The sequence below is a fragment of the Hordeum vulgare genome, chromosome 7H (assembly GCF_904849725.1).
Source record: "Hordeum vulgare subsp. vulgare chromosome 7H, MorexV3_pseudomolecules_assembly, whole genome shotgun sequence".
Lineage (NCBI taxonomy): Eukaryota > Viridiplantae > Streptophyta > Magnoliopsida > Poales > Poaceae > Hordeum > Hordeum vulgare.
In genome coordinates this window covers 596,663,763-596,684,616 of record NC_058524.1, presented here as the reverse complement: position 1 = coordinate 596,684,616, position 20,854 = coordinate 596,663,763, and the positions used below count along the sequence as shown (strand labels likewise).

Below are 20,854 nucleotides of genomic sequence, written 5' to 3'. Positions count from 1 at the left end.
ATCCCTAGTGTCCACTATATTCTGAGATTGATGTTGCTACTACTTTGCCATGCTTAATGCTTGTCACTAGGGCCCGAGTGCCATGATTTCAGACCTGAACCTATTATGTTGTCACCAATATATGTGTGTTCTTGATCCTATCTTGCAAGTTGTAGTCACCTTGTGTTATGACCCGGCAACCCCGGAGTGACAATAGCTGGAACCACTCCCGGAGATGACCATAGTATGAGGAGTTCATGTATTCACCAAGTGTTAATGCGTTGGTCCAGTTCTTTATTAAAAGGAGAACCTTAATATCCCGTAGTTTCCATTAGGACCCGCTGCCACGGGAGGGATGGACAATAGATGTCATGCAAGTTATTTTCCCTAAGCACGTATGACTACATACGGAATACATGCCTACATTACATTGACGAACTGGAGCTAGTTACATATCTCTCCGTGTTATAATTGTTGCATGATGAATAGCATCTGGCATAATCATCCATCACCGATCCAATGCCTACGAGTTTTTCCTACTGGTCCTTGCTACATTACTTTGCTGCTACTGTTGTCACTGCTGCTACTGTTACTCCGTTGCTACTGTTGTTACTTTGCTGCTACTGCTGTCACTTTGCTGCTACTAGTTACTGTTGCTACTGCTGCTATCATACAACCTTGCTACTGATACTTTGTTGCAGATACTAAATCTTTCAGGTGTGGTTGAATTGACAACTCAACCTCTAATACTTGAGAATATTCTTTGGCTTCCCCTTGAGTCGAATCAATAAATTTGGGTTGAATACTCTACCCTCGAAAACTGTTGCGATCCCCTATACTTGTGGGTTATCAATGATCTCCACATGCTTGGTGGACCTCGCGTGTGGTGACACGGTCTAGTGCGAAGTATAGATCGGTCTCCACATGCTTGGTGGACCTCGCCTATGGTGACACGGACTCGTACAAAGTGTGGATCGATCATCACATGCTTGGTGCGCTGATGGTGGACATGATTTTGTGTCATGTAGACAGAACTCACATTGTCACAAAAAACCAGAGTGGCACTAGTCACCTGTCGATGAAGTTCCTGAAGAAGCTGCCAGACCATGACACCAGGTTAGTGCCGAGGAAGACACAATAGCCAGAGGTAGACCGGCGAGTATCTGGGCAACCTGCCCAATTAGCGTCAGAATAGGCCGTTAACTTGTTAGAGCTGCGTCGGAATAAGGTGAGGCCATAGCTGGTGGTGCCACGGATGTAGCGAAGAACACGCTTCACAAGGAGCAAATGATTAGCCCGAGGATCATGCATATGAAGACAAATCTGTTGCACGACATAAGAGATGTGTGGCCAAGTGAACGTAAAGGTACTGAAGACCTCCTGCAATACTACGATACCCGGTGGGATCTTTAATAGGATCACTGGACATGGCTGAAAGTTTGGAGGCAGTATTAACTGGAGTAGAGATGGATTTGCACTGCAACATACCATCTCGATCAAGAAGATCCAATGCATACTTCTCTCGTGAGAGGAACAAACTGTCCTTGCTGCGTGTGACAGAGATGCCCAGAAAGTAATCAAGATCACCCATATCTCTCATACTGAACTCGGTACAAAGAGAGGCAATCGAACTGTGCAACAATGTCGACAAAGACGTAGTCAGGATAATTTCATCCACATAGAGCAGGAGATAGGCCATGTCAGCACCACGCCGATAGACGAACTACGAGTTGTCGGACTTGGAGCCAATAAAACCAACCGATGGAATGAACGAGGCAAAACGCTGAAACCATGTTCGAGGCGCCTGCTTCAAACCATAGAGTGATTTGTTGAGACGACAAACCTTATCAAGGAAGTTAGGATCAGTAAATCAAGAAGGTTGACGAGCATAAACAGTCTCGATGAGAGTGTCGTTGAGGAATGCATTCTTGACGTCAAGTTGATGAATCGGGCAGTCACTCGAGAGTGCAAGAGAGAGCACTATGTGAATAGTGGCTGGCTTGACGACATGGCTGAATGTTTCATCAAAATCAATACCATCACGCTGAGTAAATCCACGGAGTACCCAACGAGTTTTGTATCGTTCCAAATAATGACCAGACTTCATCTTGTGATGGAAGATCCACTTGCCAGTAACAATGTTAGCATTGCGAAGCGAATCAACGATGTCCCAAGTGTTGTTGGAGAGAAGAGCACCATACTCCTCAACCATGGCGGACTGCCACTTTGGATCCTTGAGAGCACCACGATAGGTCTTCGGGATTGGATATAAACCTTCAACATGAAGATCAAAAATAACGTTGGGCTTCACAATTCCCCGTTTAGCACGGGTGGTCATGGTGCAAGATGGTGGCCGTGGCGGGTTTCGCTGATGAGTCGACGGTGGGACTGCGACAGCAGCCGCTCATGTTGTCGTAGACGATGCCGCGACAGTAGGAGAAAGGCCCCCGTCAGGGCCCTCAACAGTCGCTCGTGGCGGCGTGGCCGAAAATGTAGTCGCAGCAGCAGGGGCAGGTCCCCCGTGAGGGCGCGCTGCAGGGGCTGCTGCAGCAGGCGACGGAGGCGTCGCGGCAGGTGGCGACAGCAACCGTGGCGAGGCCGGTGGAGGCGATCGTGGTGGTGTGATGGTGCCGCGGTGGATCCCATGGCTGATGGTACCGTGCCTGGCACGGTGAACGATGTCGATGATATCGGTTGCTCTGTATCCTGCAAGAAATCACAAGTGTGCAGGGAAGGAGTACGAGATGACGGAGACGAAGTGGAGGCAAATGGAAAGCCGGACTCATCGAACACGACATGGCGGGAGATGATGATCTTTTGGGTGGAGCAATTAAGGCAACGATAGCGACGATGCTGAGATGGATACCCGAGGAACACACAAGGCACGGAGCGAGGCGCAAGTTTGTGCGACGCAACGACAGTGGTGTTGGGGTAGCATAGACATCCGAAAACCCTAAGACCAACATATGCAAGATCTACACCAAGTAGGGCATGAAAGGGAACACGATCCGAGATTGCCTTAGAAGGCAGCTGATTATGCAACATAACGACCGTGAGAAGAGCCTCGACCCAAAAGCAAGGCAGCATGCTTGCCTGGATGAGAAGTGTGCGAGTAATGTCATTAAGAGTAGAATAATACATTCATCTTTACCATTCTCTTGCGAAGTATATGGACATGAAAAGCGGAGTGCAATTCCATGGTGGTGGGTAAACGAATGAAGGAGGGAATTATCGAACTCGCGACCATTAGCACACTGAATAGCCTGCAAGCGCACACGAAACAGGGTGAGAGCTAAAGCATGAAGGGACGACAAATGTTAGAAAGCTTCTGACTTAGACCGTAAAGGATAGGACCATGCATACTGAGTAAAATCATCGAGACAAACGAGATAATACTTAAAGCCAGAAATACTCTCAACAGGAGATGTCCACAAATCACAGTGAATTATTTGAAACGAAGTAGTGGTTACACGATTGGTGGCAGAAAAACAAAGACGAACATGACGACCTAACCGACAAGCATGAAACAAGCTACTTTTATTATTTTCCCTAGGGATGATGGAGGAACGAGCTAATGACTCCATGACAGGCCGCCCAGGATGTCCAAGCCGACGGTGCCAGAGTGTTGGATCGACAACGAGGAAGGTGGATGCCCGGCTGGTGGATGAAGGAAGGATGGAGTAGAGAGCTCCGAAGCTATTGCATATGAGAATCTCGATCCTGGTTAGAAGATCCTTCACACTGAAACCAAGAGGGTCAAATTCGACAGAGGAACGATTATCAATGGTGAATTGACAAACAGACAAAAGGTTTTAAACTATGTTAGGAGCCACTAAGACATTACGAAGGTAAAGAGGAGGAGAAGAAGTGGAAATAAGAAGACGTGCATGCCCGGTACCGGTAATCGGAAGAGTGGAACCGTTATCGACAATGATAGCACAACGAGAGGAGGATGGATGAGACACGGAGGTGAGCATACCGGGATCGGACACGAAGTGGGAGGAGGCGTCGGTGTTCATCACCCACTCCCTGGTGGGTGCTTGCAGCCCCATGGTCTAGAACTGGTGCATCAGCGCAACCTGGTCCCACGAGGGCGTTGACGATGCCGGTGATGATGGAGCCGGGGCACAGAGCCCATAGCTGGGTTGCACAGGTGCATAGCCGTAGCCATAGGGGACGGGGGCTACCCCATACGGGCTCTGGGCATATAACGCATGCGGCGACGGGTTGTGCCTCGACACGTAGCTGGGAGGCAGGGCGTAGGCGGGCGGCGCTTGGCTGAGCACCCCGTGGCCATAGGGCCACATCTGGATGGTGTCGTTCCACGGGTGCTGCGGGGAGGGCCAAAGAGAAGGGGCGGCCGTTGCGGTCGCAGGCGTCGAGACAAGAGCTACCTCCTTGGCAGCGTCAGCAGTAGCGGCGCCCTTCTTCTTCTTCTTCTTCTTGTATTTGCCAGAGCCCTTGCCAGGGTTGCCAACATTGGTGTAGAGGGTTGTGTCCGTGGTACGAGCGGCGACGATTTTTGCGCTTCATATCCCGGAGCGCGAGCAAGGAGCGACACCGCGCGAAAGAAATCCCTGACACGAGGGAGATCAGATCGGCGGCGGACTCGTATTGCTCGGGGAGGCCGTTGAGGCAGTGGATCACCATCTCAGCGTCCTCAACATGGGAGCCAAGATCCACAAGCCCATTGAAGAGAGACTTGACCTTTTGAAGATAGTTGGGCATGCTCATCTCGCCCATCTTGACATCACAGAGCTCGACCGTGAGGTGGAGCTCGCGATTGATCTTGTGGTCGTTGAAGAGGCCGTTGATGCTGTTCCACAGCGCGATGACGAGAGGATCGTCGCCAGGCGTCATGACGGCGTCGAGGATGCTGAGCGAGAAAGACCCATAGAGCCAAGGGACGACGATGGCGTCGAGAAGAGACCACTCCGGTGTCGATGTAGCGGGGGCGTCGACGTCAAGGTGATCCAGGAGGGCGTACTTGCGGCAGGCGCCACGGATCCTGCCGCCACACGGCCAAACCGACATCAGTTGCATCCATCGCCTTTGAAGAGTTCTGTGTGACCTTTACCGCCACTCCAAGCCGAAGAGCCGGACCGCCTCAACTCCAATACTTGTGCTACACAAAATGCCCCCGAGCTTCGAGCGACGCGGTAAGGGGGGCGTCGATGAGATGGAGGTAATTAACCCGGATGCCCAGCTGATGCAACATGCCCGAATAGACACATATACGTTGTATTTAAAGGCTCACATAGAGTCCAAACATACGATATGAGGATGATTTTAGGGGTTTACTATGTGCTAAATTAGCGACGTTTAATTTGGGAAAACATTTATAAATAAATGATCAACTGTGTCTTTCGCACGCAACGCATCATAGGTTCACGCACCCATGCTGCCTACCTTATCCCTTTTTGTAGCTCGATGCCTACCTTATCTCTTTCCCTATCCGAGCCAAGTCCAATTCTACTACGTCTCCTACCTCTGTCTTGAGGCTTCGCCCGCTCTCATTGCCATGCCTCTTGTCGGAGCAGCCCACGGGGTGGCTTCTGCAGCACCCGACGGCGAGCTCACATTCCACGCATCCATGCTCCTCCGGCCTGTCACACTCCAGCAGCCAATGACTAGTAGCACCGGCGTCGACCCGTAGCTTTCCTGGGCACCGCCTTACCGCTTCCGATGTTGAAAAATATGACGGTGATGCGTCGTCGGTGTTCCGGGAGAGCGCCTGAAGTTGCATAAGAGCGCCGATGCAGCGGCCTCCCGGAGCTGCGTCGGAGCGTCGCCACCTCGCCAGCGCTATGACGGTGACCGCTACGAGGAGCCGACGAGGGGCGCTGCAGCTCGAGCGATGTCGTCTTGAAGCTGTCGGGAGCACCGCCGGAGATGCAATGGAGCAACGGTGGGCCGTCGGAAGCATCGCCGGACGTCGTTGGTCGTGGTGCGTTGGAGCTCCGACCGGGCTGCAACGACGCAGCATCGAACTTGTCGCACGCTTGACGCTGCCGTGGCGTTGATGCAATCCGACGGCCACCAACGCGCATTGATGGATGGACGGACGTGAGAGAATCCGATGGGAGATGCTGCGTCCCCGGACGTGAGAGATTCTCTTTGTACGAACGAGAAACGCGGCCGTCCCTTGCAAAAAAAAAAAAGGAAAAGAAAAAGGCTGACGCAGTGGTACACGTGGCTCGCGATCGCGCGGGTCGGCGCGAATCGCATCGTGCCTCGACCAATCCGGCCGACCACGCTTGTGGCCACGGCTGACCGGAGGCGGGCGGAAGGCCCCAGAGACGTCTAACGACCCGACCGCAGACACACCAGAAACAAAAGGAAATGGGTGACCCGACCCGACGAGCCTGCCAGAGAGAGACCACATCGTCCGTTCCCCAAGCAGCCGAGCCACACCCACACGCACGCGCGCCGCAGAGAGAGAGAGAGGGAGGGAGGGAGAAAGGAGGCGGAAACCCTAGCCACCGCAGCGCAGCGCAGCTACCACAGGCGTTCGTTCGTTCGTTCGTTCAGTCGTCGGATGGTGTCGATGAGCACGACGCCCAAGCCGCTGGAGGCCGCGGTTGCTGCCGTGGGGGGAGGCGGCGGGGACGGCGGAGGAGGGGGGAAGGGGAAGGGGAAGGAGCAGCAGCTGGCCGCGGGGCCGCCGATGGCCGTGCCGGCGGACGCGGCGGCGGCGGAGGAGGCCAGGATGAAGGTCAGGAAGCCCTACACCATCACCAAGTCCAGGGAGAGCTGGACCGAGCCCGAGCACGACAAGTTCCTCGAGGCGCTGCAGCTGTGAGTCCCCCCCATTCTACTACGTCTTCTAATTGGTTCGTCTTCGTCTGATTTCGGCGACTGATCGTGGTGTCGGTCGGGGATCCGCTCCACGGAATGTGATTTTTTTTATTTCTGTTTTTAGATTTAGATTTGGTCCGCGCGTCCGCTCCACAAAAACGTGATTCTTTTTCCGCTTTACAATCTCTATACTACCTTGGATTGGATGGAGCGTGTCGATTGCTAATTGGTTTTGCTTGCTGGCCCCAGGCACTGCCATACCCGCTTAGCATTTTGGGTTGTTCATGTAGCCTTCCATTTTTGGCTCGTTTTCTAGCTCAAATGTGCTACTGTATAAGTATACGGGGCTTGGTTCAGGGGCAGCAGAGGGCGTGCACATACTCTCACAAAAGGCACATGTGTTCTATTGGATGTTTGTTCCGAGACGTCGGGGAGGTTATATTGCACTTGGAAAAAGAAGAGAGACGGGATTTATGTTTAACTCACATGTACTCCCTCCGTCCCAAAATAAGTGTCTTAAGCTTAGTACAAATTTGTACTAGAGCTAGTACAAAGTCGAGACAATTATTTTGGGACAGGGGGAGTAACGTTGTAACACGGTAACACCACAATTGTCTACTTTTGGTTTTTTATTGGAGTACATGGTGTGTATCTGCAGCTGGGAAGAGAGCAAAAAAATTTGTGATTTTGATAAGGGATTCAGCTACATGTATATTAGTTATAGTTTGCGAGTATGTAACTGGCAGTATTACTATAAAGGGATTCACCTCTTTTCTTTTTGTCTGTTATTATAGGTTTGACCGTGATTGGAAAAAGATAGAAGCATTTGTTGGCTCGAAAACTGTGATACAGGTATAGTTCGTGGCTATCTCAGCACCTACAAGTCCTTCGCAAATGCTAATTGAACAAAATTCGACCAGTGGTGGTCTAGGTTTTTAGTGTACCAAACATTATATAGGCATCATTCAACTTTTGGTGCACTTAAAGTTACAAGTGAAACACGTTCAGTCTGATTGAAAATTTTGCATGATTGTTTTGTTTACAAATCACAATATCATAAAGAAAATCGGTGTGCTGAACCTTCTTGCAACACCGCGCATTTCTGTAACAGATAAGGAGCCATGCACAAAAATACTTTTTGAAGGTTCAAAAGAACGGTACAGGTGAACATTTACCACCGCCTCGGCCAAAGCGTAAGGCAGCACATCCATATCCACAGAAGGCCTCTAAAACTGGTACTTACTGTCCATGTTTCTACTTTCTAGTCTCCGGCACGAACTGTTTATACTTCAGCAGTTCAGCGATTATGCTAACTAAACTTTGTTTAGCCCCTGTAGCATCCCAAGCTGTTTTATCACAACAACCTCCTCTCCCTCCTCCGAGGGATCAAGATGGTGTTATTATGTCTATGGACACATCTGCGGTTGTCCCAAACACAAATGCAAATGCCCTGGTGCCTTCCTGGGACAATGCTCTTGTTCAACCTACACAAGGTCTGTTATTCACTATTGTCATAATACCCATTGAAGACTAGCACCTTATAAAGTAAGCACTGAAAGTTCACATATTTGACAGTTACAAGTGCTGTTGCAACAAATAACTGCTCTAGCAGTATAGAGAGCCAATCTGGAACGTGGCCAACCTCTGAAGCAGTTGAACAAGAAAATGTGCTGCCTCGCGGTAAGTTCGATCTTAATGCAGCATTCACTGTGCAAATCCATCCTCGCAACTTTTATTTTGGCCAACAGCTTAGTTCTTAACCTACTATGCCATGCGCGATATATTTTTCTTGCTGAAATAATATCTTAAGCTAGAGGGCATTTATCGCTAGAGATATCTCTGTGAGACTGAGTCTATTACTTGCTGCATTCTTACGTCTGCTGCTCCCTGCTTGCATCTGCAGCTATGCCAGATTTTTCCCAAGTATACAACTTCCTTGGAAGCGTATTCGATCCAGATACAAGTGGGCATTTGCAGAGGTTAAAGGCGATGGATCCGATTGATGTGGAAACGGTATGTATGCTGTAAGGACTACTGTTTTATTAGAACAGTATTGCTGTTTCAAAATTATATTAGCTTTGGAATCGTCGATCTCTTCCTTCAAGATTGAGATGAATCGATGTCGGTCGATGGTGTGAAAACACTTCCTGATGTCGAATTCCAAAAACCAGCGAGAGGTTCCCCACTCTTCTTTGATCCGTCTGAGGGCCGAGTGGCAGACTTGACCTATTTTAGTACAATTAACCCCTGCACGTTTCTATGCCTAATTGCCGCTCCATTTTCAGTACAGGCTGTAGTATTGGCAATAGTTTTCGTGTATAAATGTTTGCTGACTCCCAAAGTGGACTATAATAATCGTGTCTTTTTATTTAAATCTAGGAGAGATTGTTTCTGAATGTTTAGTCATAATTCTCTTATCTAGCAACTGTTATTAGAAGTTACAATGTTTTTTAGAGTTTGTAAATCTTGTAGTAGTGTGTGAGATAGGTGGAGTACCAAGAAGGATCACCTACTTTTGCATTTAATAAGCAGTCCTTAGTCCCGATGCTCTCATTCCATCTAGTTTTTCTTTTAAAATTTCCTCATGTACTGCATTTCATCGTTATCCATTCACGACTTGTAGTTCATGCGTATGCTTATTTGTATTATTTTTTTTCACACAAGCTTTTCCGGTCCACTTCCAATTAATATTGATCTGTTGAATTGACTAACCTACAGGTGCTACTGCTGATGCGAAATCTATCTGTGAACTTGATTAACCCAGAATTTGAGGCACATGTAAGTTTCGTTTCTTCTTTCCTCGCCTTACATTGATGTTCTAATGCTCTTTCCATACTGTCGTTGTGCTTGACCAAACCATACTCGAGTGCAATGATTACAATGTTAGTAGTGTTTTCAGATAGTTTCATCACTGTCGGGTTACCTCAGATTCGTAGGACTTCCTAAAATTCCACTTTATGCTTCACAGCAGTAACGTAAATTGACCCCCCCCCCCCTCTTAGGTATTCTGATTTCAAAGCCATCGGTCCTTGCCAGTGCACAGTGGGCTGAAATCTTGTTGAAGGTTTTAAATGTGTAATGCATTTTGTGGCGACCCAACTCCTTCATAACTTTATGACACTTGTGCTGTATGGCAGCAAATTAGATCACATCACTGAGTGTGACTGCAGACTAACTCAGAGCCAGTAGCAAAGTAAGTCGCTGCAAACACAGAAAAAAGGCGCAAAATATCTTAGCCTTATAGCACAAAATGAAAAAAAGAAAAGAACGGAAGGTCATGCAAAGCTCAGCCCAGCCCAACCCCTCCCTCTCTGACTTACACAGGAGAAGGTGCATTCTGCTCTCTCTCCCTCCCACACAGTTCTTGGGTAAAGACACATGCTCCTGCTTTATTAACCTCTCGCGCCCTTCTCTTCCCTTGTGCACCTGCTCAGCCAGCATATTACCAGGGCTACAACTTTGTCTGAAGGGTCGCTACAACTTTATATCATTGATATGGGACCATATATTGACGGCTTAAAAACATCTGTTCCATGTTTGTGGTAGGGAAAAATTCAAATGGTGAACTAGTTAATTTTATGGACTGCCAGTGTTTATCTTTGGACCCCGCTACAAATCTGGTGTCAGATTTTTAAAGATGGCAAATCAAACATTTTTTATGGCAAATTACATGTCGTCAGTCTAACAATTTCCTTCAGCAAGTGTGGCAAATCCTGGCATGTTCAGTTTTTTTTACCAGGATTTGCCATGCTTGCTGAAGGGAATTGCCATGGTCGTGATACGTAATTTGCCATACTCGCGATACGTAATTTGGCCTATAAAATGTTCGGTTTGCCATGCTTCAAAATCTGACATCAGATTTTTAGCATTTCCGATTGTGATACGTAATTTGCCATGGTCATGATGCCTAATTTGCCGTGGTCGTGATACGTAATTTGCCATGCTCGCGATAGGTAATTTGCCATATAAAATGTTCGGTTTGCCATGCAATTTTGTGATCTTCAAAGATAACCCTGGTACATACCCCTCCGTTCCAAAATGTTTGAAGTTCTAAGTTCATCCTAAGTTGAACTTCTCAAGTTTGACCAAGTTTATATAAAAATGTACTAATATCCACAACATCAAATGTATATATTATGAAAATTATATTTTATGGTAAATCTAATAAAACTAATTTGGCATTGTAGTTGTTGATATATTTCTCTGTAGGGTTGGTCAAACTTAAAAAGGTCACTTAGGACAAACCTAGAACTTCAAATATTTTGGAATGGAGGGAGCATTAATCATGTTGATAAGTGGCATTGCATGTATTTTTCACAAAACTATGCAAATTAGTTCATCGCTTGATTTCTTCCAATGTATTGTTCTGAAAACCCGACCGATTTACCCTTTTTGATTGCAGAGGCAGTTGCTCTCGTCGTATGGTTCTGGTGGAGACGAAAATAAGCCTGAGGGCATGGACAATCTTGGTTCCCAGAGTAGCCATCTCCCATCGATGTAAGAATTCGGACTCTTTCCATGTTTATATGCTGTGGGCTAAAATGTACTGCATCTCAACTGAGACCATTTACATTTCCAGGGTGACAAGTGAATGAGCGAGCATCAGCCATTCGCCACGGAAGCTTCGGTTGTTTCCGAGAGACGCTTGTGTTCTCCCTGTACTGGTCCTGTCGACGTCTAGTCTGCCTATTTATGGATGTTGGCTGGGGCAGTGACATCTGTACAGCTTCCGAGATGATGCTCTAACCCTAGGCTAGTGTTGCTTATCAAGTTGGTGTAGATAGCCAGTTTTGTGTGCTCAAGCAATTCTTTTCCCTAGGGTTGGGCATAGAGAAAGATGGTTCTTGTATGTATACATCGGTATGTATGTGCTTGTGGATGTACATATGTGTTACTGTGTAGACGTTTGAGATACTGCGAGTATTCGACCAAGGCAAATAAATAAGCTGAATAATCCAGCTGGGTGTATTCTCCACTACGATGTAATGATGTGCACCCTGATGCTATGCAATGTGAGTTCTGAAATGTGCATCTGCCTTGACATGCTGTGACTTTCAAAACTTGTGCTTCTATTGTTGATCATAAAGTGTTTGAGCTTCATCCATGGCGTGCTCATGTGGAAGTTCCACCTGTGTGTCACCTGTGTGCTATTTTGGTGTTTGATGCTTTGATTTTCTGTCTGCTGAGTTCGGGTGCATCCTGAAATCTGTAGCTTGGTCTGTTCAGTTCTGGTGGCACCCTGAAATCTGTATGTTTGTTCTCCGCCTTGGAACTCGCTGTATCAGAACAGGTGCAGTGTAGATGCTTTCTTGTTGCTGGTGTTTGTTTGAGATGGGATGAGATTTGCTTTGAAATGTTTAATTTCAGGAATTGCCGGCAGCTGTTCTTTCTAATACTAAAATGGCAAAGGGCTAATCCTGGATGGCCTCGTCTTTTTTTTTTTATAGATCAACATGGAGAGCTCCTTGGCTCCCATTTCATTGATGTGGAGCCTGAACCGAGGTCCACAAAGCTCTTCATACAACACATGCAGGAAAAAGTATTCCCTCGTTCCTTAATATTTGTCCTTTTAGAGATTCAACTATGAACTACATACAAAGCAAAATAAATAAATCTACATTGTAAATTATATTTATTTGTAAATTATATTTATATACATCCGTATATAATTCATAATAAAATCTTTAAAAAAATAAATATTTAGGAATGGAGGGAGTAAAAAACTACTACATGATCCAAAAACATGCGAGTTTTCATCAAACTTGATGAAACAGAGCAAATGAAGACCCCACCGCGCTAGCCTGGGCTTGCCCGGCGACCACCATCACACATGCACTGTCAATCCTTCTGTTGAGTTCCCCGGCGTCTTCGCCACAAATCGGCCGGCTGCACCCACCGACCCATGCCGCCGCCATCGATCCCGTTAAGGCATTAACCATTTACGCTGGTCGCTCTCCCGTCCGCGCCCCTAACCGCCGTCGTCATTGGCTGCCCACTAGAGCGGCATGCCACCTCCTGTCCAATGCACTACCAGAATAATTCTTGCTGCCGACGATTTTTTCTATGCCGACGACCCCTGTTGACATATGTGGCGGTATGCCGACGACCAGGCGAAGACCGTAGGCATAGTAAAACCGTTGGCATACCTTCATCTATGCCTGCGGGGATCGTCGGCGCATCTCCATCTATGCCGATGGGGGTCGTCAGCATATCTACGTCGTCGGCACATCGGTGATCCTGCCGACCAAGGCCGAGACGACAGGTTGCCGCCTTTAAAACTATGCCGAAGGTCATGACGGCAGCCGGCGGCATATCTATTACATTTTTTATTCATCAAAATCCACGTGGCAAATCTATGCTGACGCCCCGTCGGCATATAATCATTTTTTTTTTTACATTTTTTAGACTCTAGATTTGATTAATTTAAATCAAATTTGTATAAACTTAAACATACATAAATGATATATGGATTTGGGGCATAATTTTTCATAGATTATGAATATCTGGTTTGTTTTCACTTTTGAGTATGTTAAAATGTAACCTCGTGTACTTTTGCATATAGGTCCTTGTACTTGGTAAAAATCACAAGTAATTGATACTTTCATAGATTTGGACAACTTTTAAATATTTTTATGATAATCTCGCACTGAGTCCTCGTGCATGTCTGAAAGTGATGTGTCATGCGTAGATGCTCGTCGTGATGCTCCGGGGTGTGTCCCCCCTTCATGGACGACACTGCCGCCGTCGCTTTGAGGGGAGAAACGTGCGCGTCGGGTCAAGATGGAGGAAATCTAGTGGCGGGTTGGGACCAGACGGTGTTCAGGGATGTTCCTATGGGCTGGCCTATCGCAACCAGGTGGAAGAGTGCATGGTCAAAGCCCGTCCGATGAAAGTCAAAGCATAGATCTTTGGGTCAACGAGGCTAGCAGTACTCTGGTCGGATGGCTTCCGGGGGTAGCTATGCTACCGAACACTGCGTGGGTCCTCATGCATGTCTAAAAGTGATGTGCCATGCATAGACGCGTGTCGCGGCGCTCCGGGGTGTGTCCCCCCTTCACGGACGACACTTGTGCCGCCACTGTGAGGGGGGAAACGTGCGCGTCGGGTCATGATAGAGGCAAAGTTGTCCCTATCTTTCGATGAGATGGTGGTTATCGTTTTTGCTGGAGTAGACTTTGACGATCCGACTACGAACGTGTGAGGACGTCGCGCCTTAGCAATCGCTAAACCAACTCGGAGAGGTTATTGACCACGCCGGAGCACGACCAACCTGACCACGGTGTTGGCCACGCGCCAAGTCTTCATGGGTCGGCTCCCAGGGCTGGAGCCGGCTCCTGGAGCGGCCGGGCCACGGTTGGTCACGATGATGGCGCCGGCCTCAGGTGGCTGGCTGGTGGCCGGCTCCATCGATGCCCCAGCCGGCGTCGTCTCGGCAGTAGGGGGAGGATCGGCCGCATCCGGCGCATCCTTGGCCATCTCCGGCGCCTCCAGGTTCATCTCCGGCGCATCGACCGTCGCCTCAGCCTCCGGCGTGTCGGGGGTCACTTCGAGGTCCACAGGCGCGGAGGCGTCCGGCTCGGACGGCTTGGGCACCTCGGCCCTCTGGGTGCGCCTCGGGGCCGCCTCGCTAGCTGGCTCCTCCACGCGAGCACGCGTAGCCTTCGTATGCTTCTCCCTGGGCTTCTCAGCTCGGCTGGGCTGAGATTGGCCCGCGGCCATATTCTTCGCCGCCACTTCCCAGCGAAGGGCGGATTGATCGTCAAGAGCCTTCGGGGCAGCGTGAGCTGCTGCCGAGCCGTCCCGTTCGACGGCGGAGGCAGTTTCTTCCTCCACGTCTTCTGCCTCCCTGCAAGGCATGATTTGAGGAACCCATTCTCCCTCGACCAAACTAAATGAGAACAACGAAGGATACTTACCCCGCCACGACGGGCACCTGCTTCCTGAGGGCGTCGGTCGACGCTTCTTGGCGTCGCGTGCTCGCCCTCCGGCTGGAGGTCCAGACACGGCGCGTTTGGAGGCCGGCTTGGAGGTGGTGGCACCATTGCCCTTGTTCTTGGTTGCCTCGCCAGGCGCGGGCGTCTCGCCAGCATGGCGGCGGCCTCAGGTCATTGGAGGGCTGGTGACTTCCTCCACCTCTTCGGCATCCTCCCCGAAGGCTGCATCATATGAATATGGTGGCGTCTCGTCATCATCCGTCCAGTCAACAAGGGGAGGCCTCAGCTGCTCACCATACGGCTCGGAGCCTTCCGACTCCAGCGCCTCCTCCGAGACGGCGCCTCGCGGATCGATCATCCCCTCGTCTTCAATCTACGAGGGGTCTGATGTCTCCACATCTGGAGCCGGCGGGGTGAGCTCTTGCAGCTTCCCAAACAGCTGATACAAAAACAGTTGGCAGCCGGCTAAACAGGAAGAAACAACAGTTTCAAAACACAAAGCAAATACCAGATCCACGAGGACTCTTACCATTGGGGGAGGATGGTTCCTATCATAAGGGACCAGCCCCCACGCCCAGTCTCCTCCTTCATCCATGTTGGCGGAGGAGATCTGGTTCACGTTCTTCGCCATCGCTCCAGGGTGGAAATTCTTGGTGGAGAGCCGGCAAGGATCGTGCCGCCTGCTTATCTGACATATCAGATGAGGCCGCCTCTGTAGCGGCACGATCCTGCGGGTCATCATGGTGGTAAGCAGGTCACGGCCCAAGAGGCCGCGAGCCTTCAGGCTGTTGAGGTAGACGCCAATCTGTGCTACCTCGGGAACCGGCCGGGGGTACTTGGCCTGCGAGTTCTTCTTTGCCATAGGAGGCTCGATGGCGAAGGGGGGCATGTTGATGGCGTCGCGGGTGGGATGGCATTCTTCATGTAGAAGAAGCCCCTCTGCCACTGCTTGATGGAGTCTTGGAGCGGCATCTAGGGGAAGCCACACTTCATCCGGTGGTGCACCAGTGCCGCGCCGCACGGGGTCATCGGACGAGGGCCATCAAGCTTCTCCACCTCGGCCTTGTCGATCTTCTTGGACTGCTGCTTGAAAAAGAACAAGCTCTGCCAGAGGTCGAGGCAGGGCTCGATCCCCAGGACCCCCCCGCACACGACGACGAACGAGGCGAGCTGAAGGATGGCTTTTGGCGCCAGATGGTGCGGCTGTAAGTCGAAGAAGATGAGGAAATTGTTGAAGAAGGTGCTCACCGGGAGCCCGAAGCCTCGGTAGAAGTGTTCATCGAACACGACTACCTCTCCCTCCTGCGGCTTCGGAGCATTCTCGGCTCCCGGGATCCGCACGGTCACAAGGGAGGCTGGGGGCAGCATTCGGCGATGGCGGAGCGCGTCGATGTGCTCGGCGCAGATGTCGCTGCCGAGTCAGGCACCATTGTGCTCGCCCTTCTTGGAAGAGCTGCTCGACATGGCGGCGAGCGGCGAGAACTTGAAGGGACGACGATGGTCTGCGTGGCGGCGAAGACGAAGAAGAAGACGAGTCTCTCTCTCTGGGCTCAGGGAGGGAGGAAGCGCAAGTGCGGGGCAAGAAGGGGGCGAATAGCCTCCACGGTACCCTCGCGCCCCATTTAAACCCCACGAAGGATTGTTTGGAGGGGATCCGGTGCGCACCGGTCCCATTACCTCCGATTATGGCGGAGGCTTTTACGACTCCCGAATCCCAACCATCGCGGAGTAAATCCGCAGAGGATCCTCCGTGCGGAGGCCGAGGGGGCGTTGTGGCGGGACCCAGGGCTCAGGCCCCGTCCCGTCAAACAAAACAAACCATCATTACGTCAGGATGGGCCTGGCACGTGGCGCGATTTAAGCGACCTACGACGAAGCCGAGGCGTCGCTTGGAAGCCAGCCGGCGTCCCGTGCCGCAGGCGGCGTCAGGAGCTCAACAACAAACAACTTAAGCTGGCGAGGCCGCCCGCTCCAAAGCGGCGGGCCTCCCCAGCTTCGGGGACTACTGTCGGGGGGATAACCCCGGGGTAGGCTCATCGAGCCTACTCCTTTGCCTTCAACCAAGAAGGAACAACAAGAACCATTCTATAAAGACCAAGTCCCCCTAGCCGGCTAGGAAGTACATACCGGCTGGGGGCGAGACGACCAACTCTATGGCCGGTCAGGAAGCACCTGTCGGTTAGAGGCGGGACGGCTACCTCCCCCTGGCCGTCTAGGCCAAGCCGTCCGGCTAGGGGCGAGGCGGCCGTACCCAGGCCGGCTAGTCAAGCGACTAGCCGGCTAGGGAGCACAAGTCACATCAGACCGTAGGTCATGGCGAGTCCCTATGGTTAAAGGTGGCTACGCGTCAACAAATGTACTAGATCGGGGTGCACGGCAGGTACAAGTGTCGGCGGCCACACCGCTGACCTCCTCCGGCTCCGATCCATCACCCTGCACACTATCGGCCCGTCAAACTCCCACTCCTTACTGCACTCTGCGTGGGAACAGTGGAGACGGACGTACTGCCTGCCCATGACGATCCTCGCTAGACGATGCCGGACGTACCACACGTGTCCTGCGTCAACCTTACGCGAGAGCCTTATTGGCTAGCTGACGGGTCCCACAGCAAGAGGGGACCTCGCAGCCGGCGGGCCCCATCAGTAACAAGACAAGACCTCGTGGGCCCCCTGGCCAGCCGGCGAGGCTGCCAGCCGGGTCCCACTCTTGTACCCTTTATCCATATTGTAGGTCCGTGGGTTCGTCTATAAAATCCCCCGGTCCCCGTCCATGCAGAGGTTGGTCAACTCAGCACACACCCACCCACCACATAGGAGAGGTAGACGCGAGCCGACAGCTCCTTCTTCCTCCTCCGCAATACAGCTCCAGGAGCACTTTGTAGTCCCATTCATACATCATACACTCCGGCAGGATTATGGGTGTTATCTCTACGGAGAGCCCTGAACCTGGGTACATCGTGCGTTCCATGCTTGTACCATCCTCGTTCCCAGCGCCCTCCGGTGCCACTTCGATTCCCATCATCTTTAGCCTACCCATGGCTTATGTTGTGAGTAAACACCGACAAACCGGGACTAGAGGTTACTAATAAACCGGGACTAAAAGCATTCCTCACGAGTCGGGGCTAATGGTCACATTAGTCCCGGTCAAGAGAAAACCGGGACTATAATCCAAACGTAAAGCTTGTTTACTACTAGTGAGATGGTATCCATACTTCAAGGCGAGCACTGACAGTATGTAGTTCATGGCTTGATATGCTTGGATTGTTCAAGGTGAGAACTTAACACAATCTTGTATTTCCATTCCATCAGAGAACTCATGTCACTACTAGAGTGCCGAGGTCACAATCTGCAGCACACAGGGGGAGGAAACACTACACAAGCCAGAATGTGCTTGTTGATGTTGACTTCGATTTGAAGTTCACATACGTGTTAGCTGGCTGAGAAGGGTCAGCACATGATGCTAACATACTCAGTGACAACATGAGTCGTCCTGATCGCATCGACATCCCTGATGGCAAGTTCTACCTAGGAGATAATGACTATGCATGTCGGCCAGGTGTTCTTTCACCCTTCAGGAAAACCAGGTACTATCTGATTGAGTTCTCTGGTGGAAACTATTCTAGAACTCCACAAGAGTTGTTCAATCTCAAACACTCCGGTCTTAGAGTAATTATTGAGAGGGCATTTGGAGCTCTGAAGAACAGGTTCAAGATCCTGGATTAGAAGCCATTCCACCCTTACCCTACTCAGGATAAGCTTGTTCTTGCATGTTGCATTTTGCATAACTGGATCCTGCAATGAGGTTGTGATGAACTTGTGCCAGAGGAGGAAGATGTGGCGCTTGACGGTGTTGACCTTGTTGGCCATCATTTGGAGGCATTTGACAACGAAGTCTGAAAGACCAAAATGATGGAGTGGGCACATGCAATGCGGAATAACAGAGACCACATAAGGATCTGAAGAATAAAAAGAACAATAACAAGAGGAGCAGCAGAAGAAGAAGCAACAACAAAAGTAGAAGAGGAAGACAATGGATGATGAACTTTCCCCATTCAGCCATACGACTCTTAATAATGTGTATGTCATTTGATAGTAGTTAGGATGAATCGTAATTTGTTTCGTAGCTAGGGGTGAAACTGTTAAGATCGTGTATGGTAAAGTCACCACTAGTAAAAAGTCGTGAGTATACCTTATGCACGTTACAATCAAACAATGCGTTCTATGTGCGTCTAATGCAATGCGGCCAACAAAAAAGGATCAAACTTACTTTCCTCATGTAACTAACCTATATGTGGGCAACCAAATAATGTTCAGATAGTGGTTTCGGGTCTATTTGTTCTCAGCCAGACCCATATGAGAAGTACACGCAACACAACCAGAATCGATGCACGTCGCTAGCATTCTTTCTGACCTTTTTGTCAAGAAAAAAGTGATTTACTAAAACAACATTCTCACAAATCAATTTGTGATTACATGGTTAGAGAAACAGTGGTATCCCAGTCCCTGAGGGTTCAAGTTCTCGTGTTTGTAATATTTCTGGATTTATTTCAGGATTTCTGACGATACGTTTTTGACGGAAGGAGACGTTTCCGTCGACGACGAGGCGTCTACGGTTGCTTCGTAAATCTCAAGAAGATATGCCGGTTCAATCTCTCGAAAATGCTCATATGGGTAGAATGTATGTGTGTACCGGGACAAATCCCATTTGAAATGGATGGTGTGAGTTTGTCAAATGCTCGACAAGCCGTTAGATTAGCGCAGCTCCTTGAAACCTGCAACCTTCAGCCAAGCTTTCTCAAATCTTAAGATTCTAGATTTATTTGGCACCCCCTCTCCAGTATCCAACACAAGAGGGCAATGGTCAGATCCAACTCTAGTAATCAAGAGACACGAGACAATCCACAAAGCAATTGATCATGATAAAATTTGTAAGCCCACTTGGATATTGAGCATTTACCCATAAGAATAGGATTATTTTCAATGAGTAGTGGTAGGTGCAACTTTGGAAAAGAGAATCCGATAAAGCTTTTTTTGTCCAGAGTCATTGAGTCATTATATACCTTAATTCTATTAAGGATCTTCCGCGGTCTTATTTCTTTCACTCTTGCTCGAGCCGGATGATGATAAATTCTCATGTCCGGTTCCTTTGGGGGATGGATCCTAAAGAGTTCACCTATCCCAATAACAAAGAAACCAGACTTAAATGATCATGTATTAAGAGCTAAATTAGCTAAAGGGATGGGAAATAATTATTACGGGGAACCCGCATGGCCCAACGATATTTTATATATTTTCCCAGTAGTAATTCTAGGTACTATTGCATGTAATGTAGGTTTAGCGGTTCTCGAGCCATCAATGATTGGTGAACCGGCAGACCTGTTTGCAACTCCTTTGGAAATATTACCCGAGTGGTACTTCTTTCCCGTGTTTCAAATACTCCGTACGGTACCCAATAAGTTATTGGGCGTTCTCTTAATGGTTTATGTGCCAACAGGCTTATTGACCGTACCTTTTCTAGAGAATGTCAATAAATTCCAAAATCTATTTCGCCGCCCAGTAGCAACGACCTTTTTTTAATCGGTACTATAGGAGCTCTTTGGTTAGGTATTGGAGCAACACTACCGATTGATAAATCGTTAACTTTAGGTCTTTTTTTTGATTCATTCAACCATGAAGTACCAAAAAAATATGACAGAAAAAATAGGAGAGAAAAGAAAACCCCGAGAGAAGCAAAAGTTACTTTTGAAGGTTTAGTTACGGAAGCCCTACCCAATGGAATGTTCCGCGTTCGGCTAGAGAATGACACCATCATCCTAGGCTATATTTCAGGAAAGATCCGGTCTAGTTCTATACGAATACTGATGGGGGATAGGGTCAAAATTGAAGTAAGGCAGGATAACCCCAAGGGGTTGTGGTTTTTTTTTTCTACCAATGGGAGCTTTCCCTTCACCGCCCCCATGGGGGATGTCAGGATTGCTAAAAGGAAAATTTGGGAAAAGGAACCCATTGTATGGGAAATACTTCAAGAAGTTATGCGGGGACATCGTGTACTGTTAAATAGAGCACCTACTGTGCATAGATTAGGCATACATGCCTTTCAACCCACTTTAGTAGAGGGGCGTACTATTTCTTTACACCCATTAG

The 20,854-nt window shown here is 49.2% G+C and overlaps 1 protein-coding gene across 2 annotated transcripts; it reads left to right on the top strand.

The window, feature by feature from the left end:
* Positions 1-6,344: 6,344 nt before the first annotated feature.
* LOC123411095 (protein REVEILLE 6-like) lies at positions 6,345-11,802 on the top strand. 2 transcript variants are annotated; one of them, XM_045104022.1, is made up of 9 exons: positions 6,345-6,777; positions 7,572-7,629; positions 7,889-8,012; positions 8,115-8,270; positions 8,353-8,457; positions 8,681-8,790; positions 9,496-9,555; positions 11,180-11,274; positions 11,357-11,802. In XM_045104022.1, exons 1-9 carry the CDS (start codon positions 6,518-6,520, stop codon positions 11,370-11,372), a joined length of 984 nt encoding a protein of 327 aa, XP_044959957.1. In that variant the 5' UTR covers positions 6,345-6,517; the 3' UTR covers positions 11,373-11,802. The 2 variants fall into 2 exon arrangements, with proteins under 2 accessions (XP_044959957.1, XP_044959956.1); XM_045104021.1 differs by having other exon boundaries at positions 6,347-6,777; positions 8,106-8,270.
* The last annotated feature ends 9,052 nt before the right edge of the window (positions 11,803-20,854 follow it).

Bases quoted from the DNA above. Each gene is read 5' to 3' on its own strand.
- LOC123411095 (XM_045104021.1), top strand. From the start codon at position 6,518: ATGGTGTCGATGAGCACGACGCCCAAGCCGCTGGAGGCCGCGGTTGCT. The intron at 8,791-9,495 runs GTATGTATGCTG...ACTAACCTACAG, and splicing joins ATCCGATTGATGTGGAAACG to GTGCTACTGCTGATGCGAAA. The intron at 9,556-11,179 runs GTAAGTTTCGTT...TTTTGATTGCAG, and splicing joins ACCCAGAATTTGAGGCACAT to AGGCAGTTGCTCTCGTCGTA.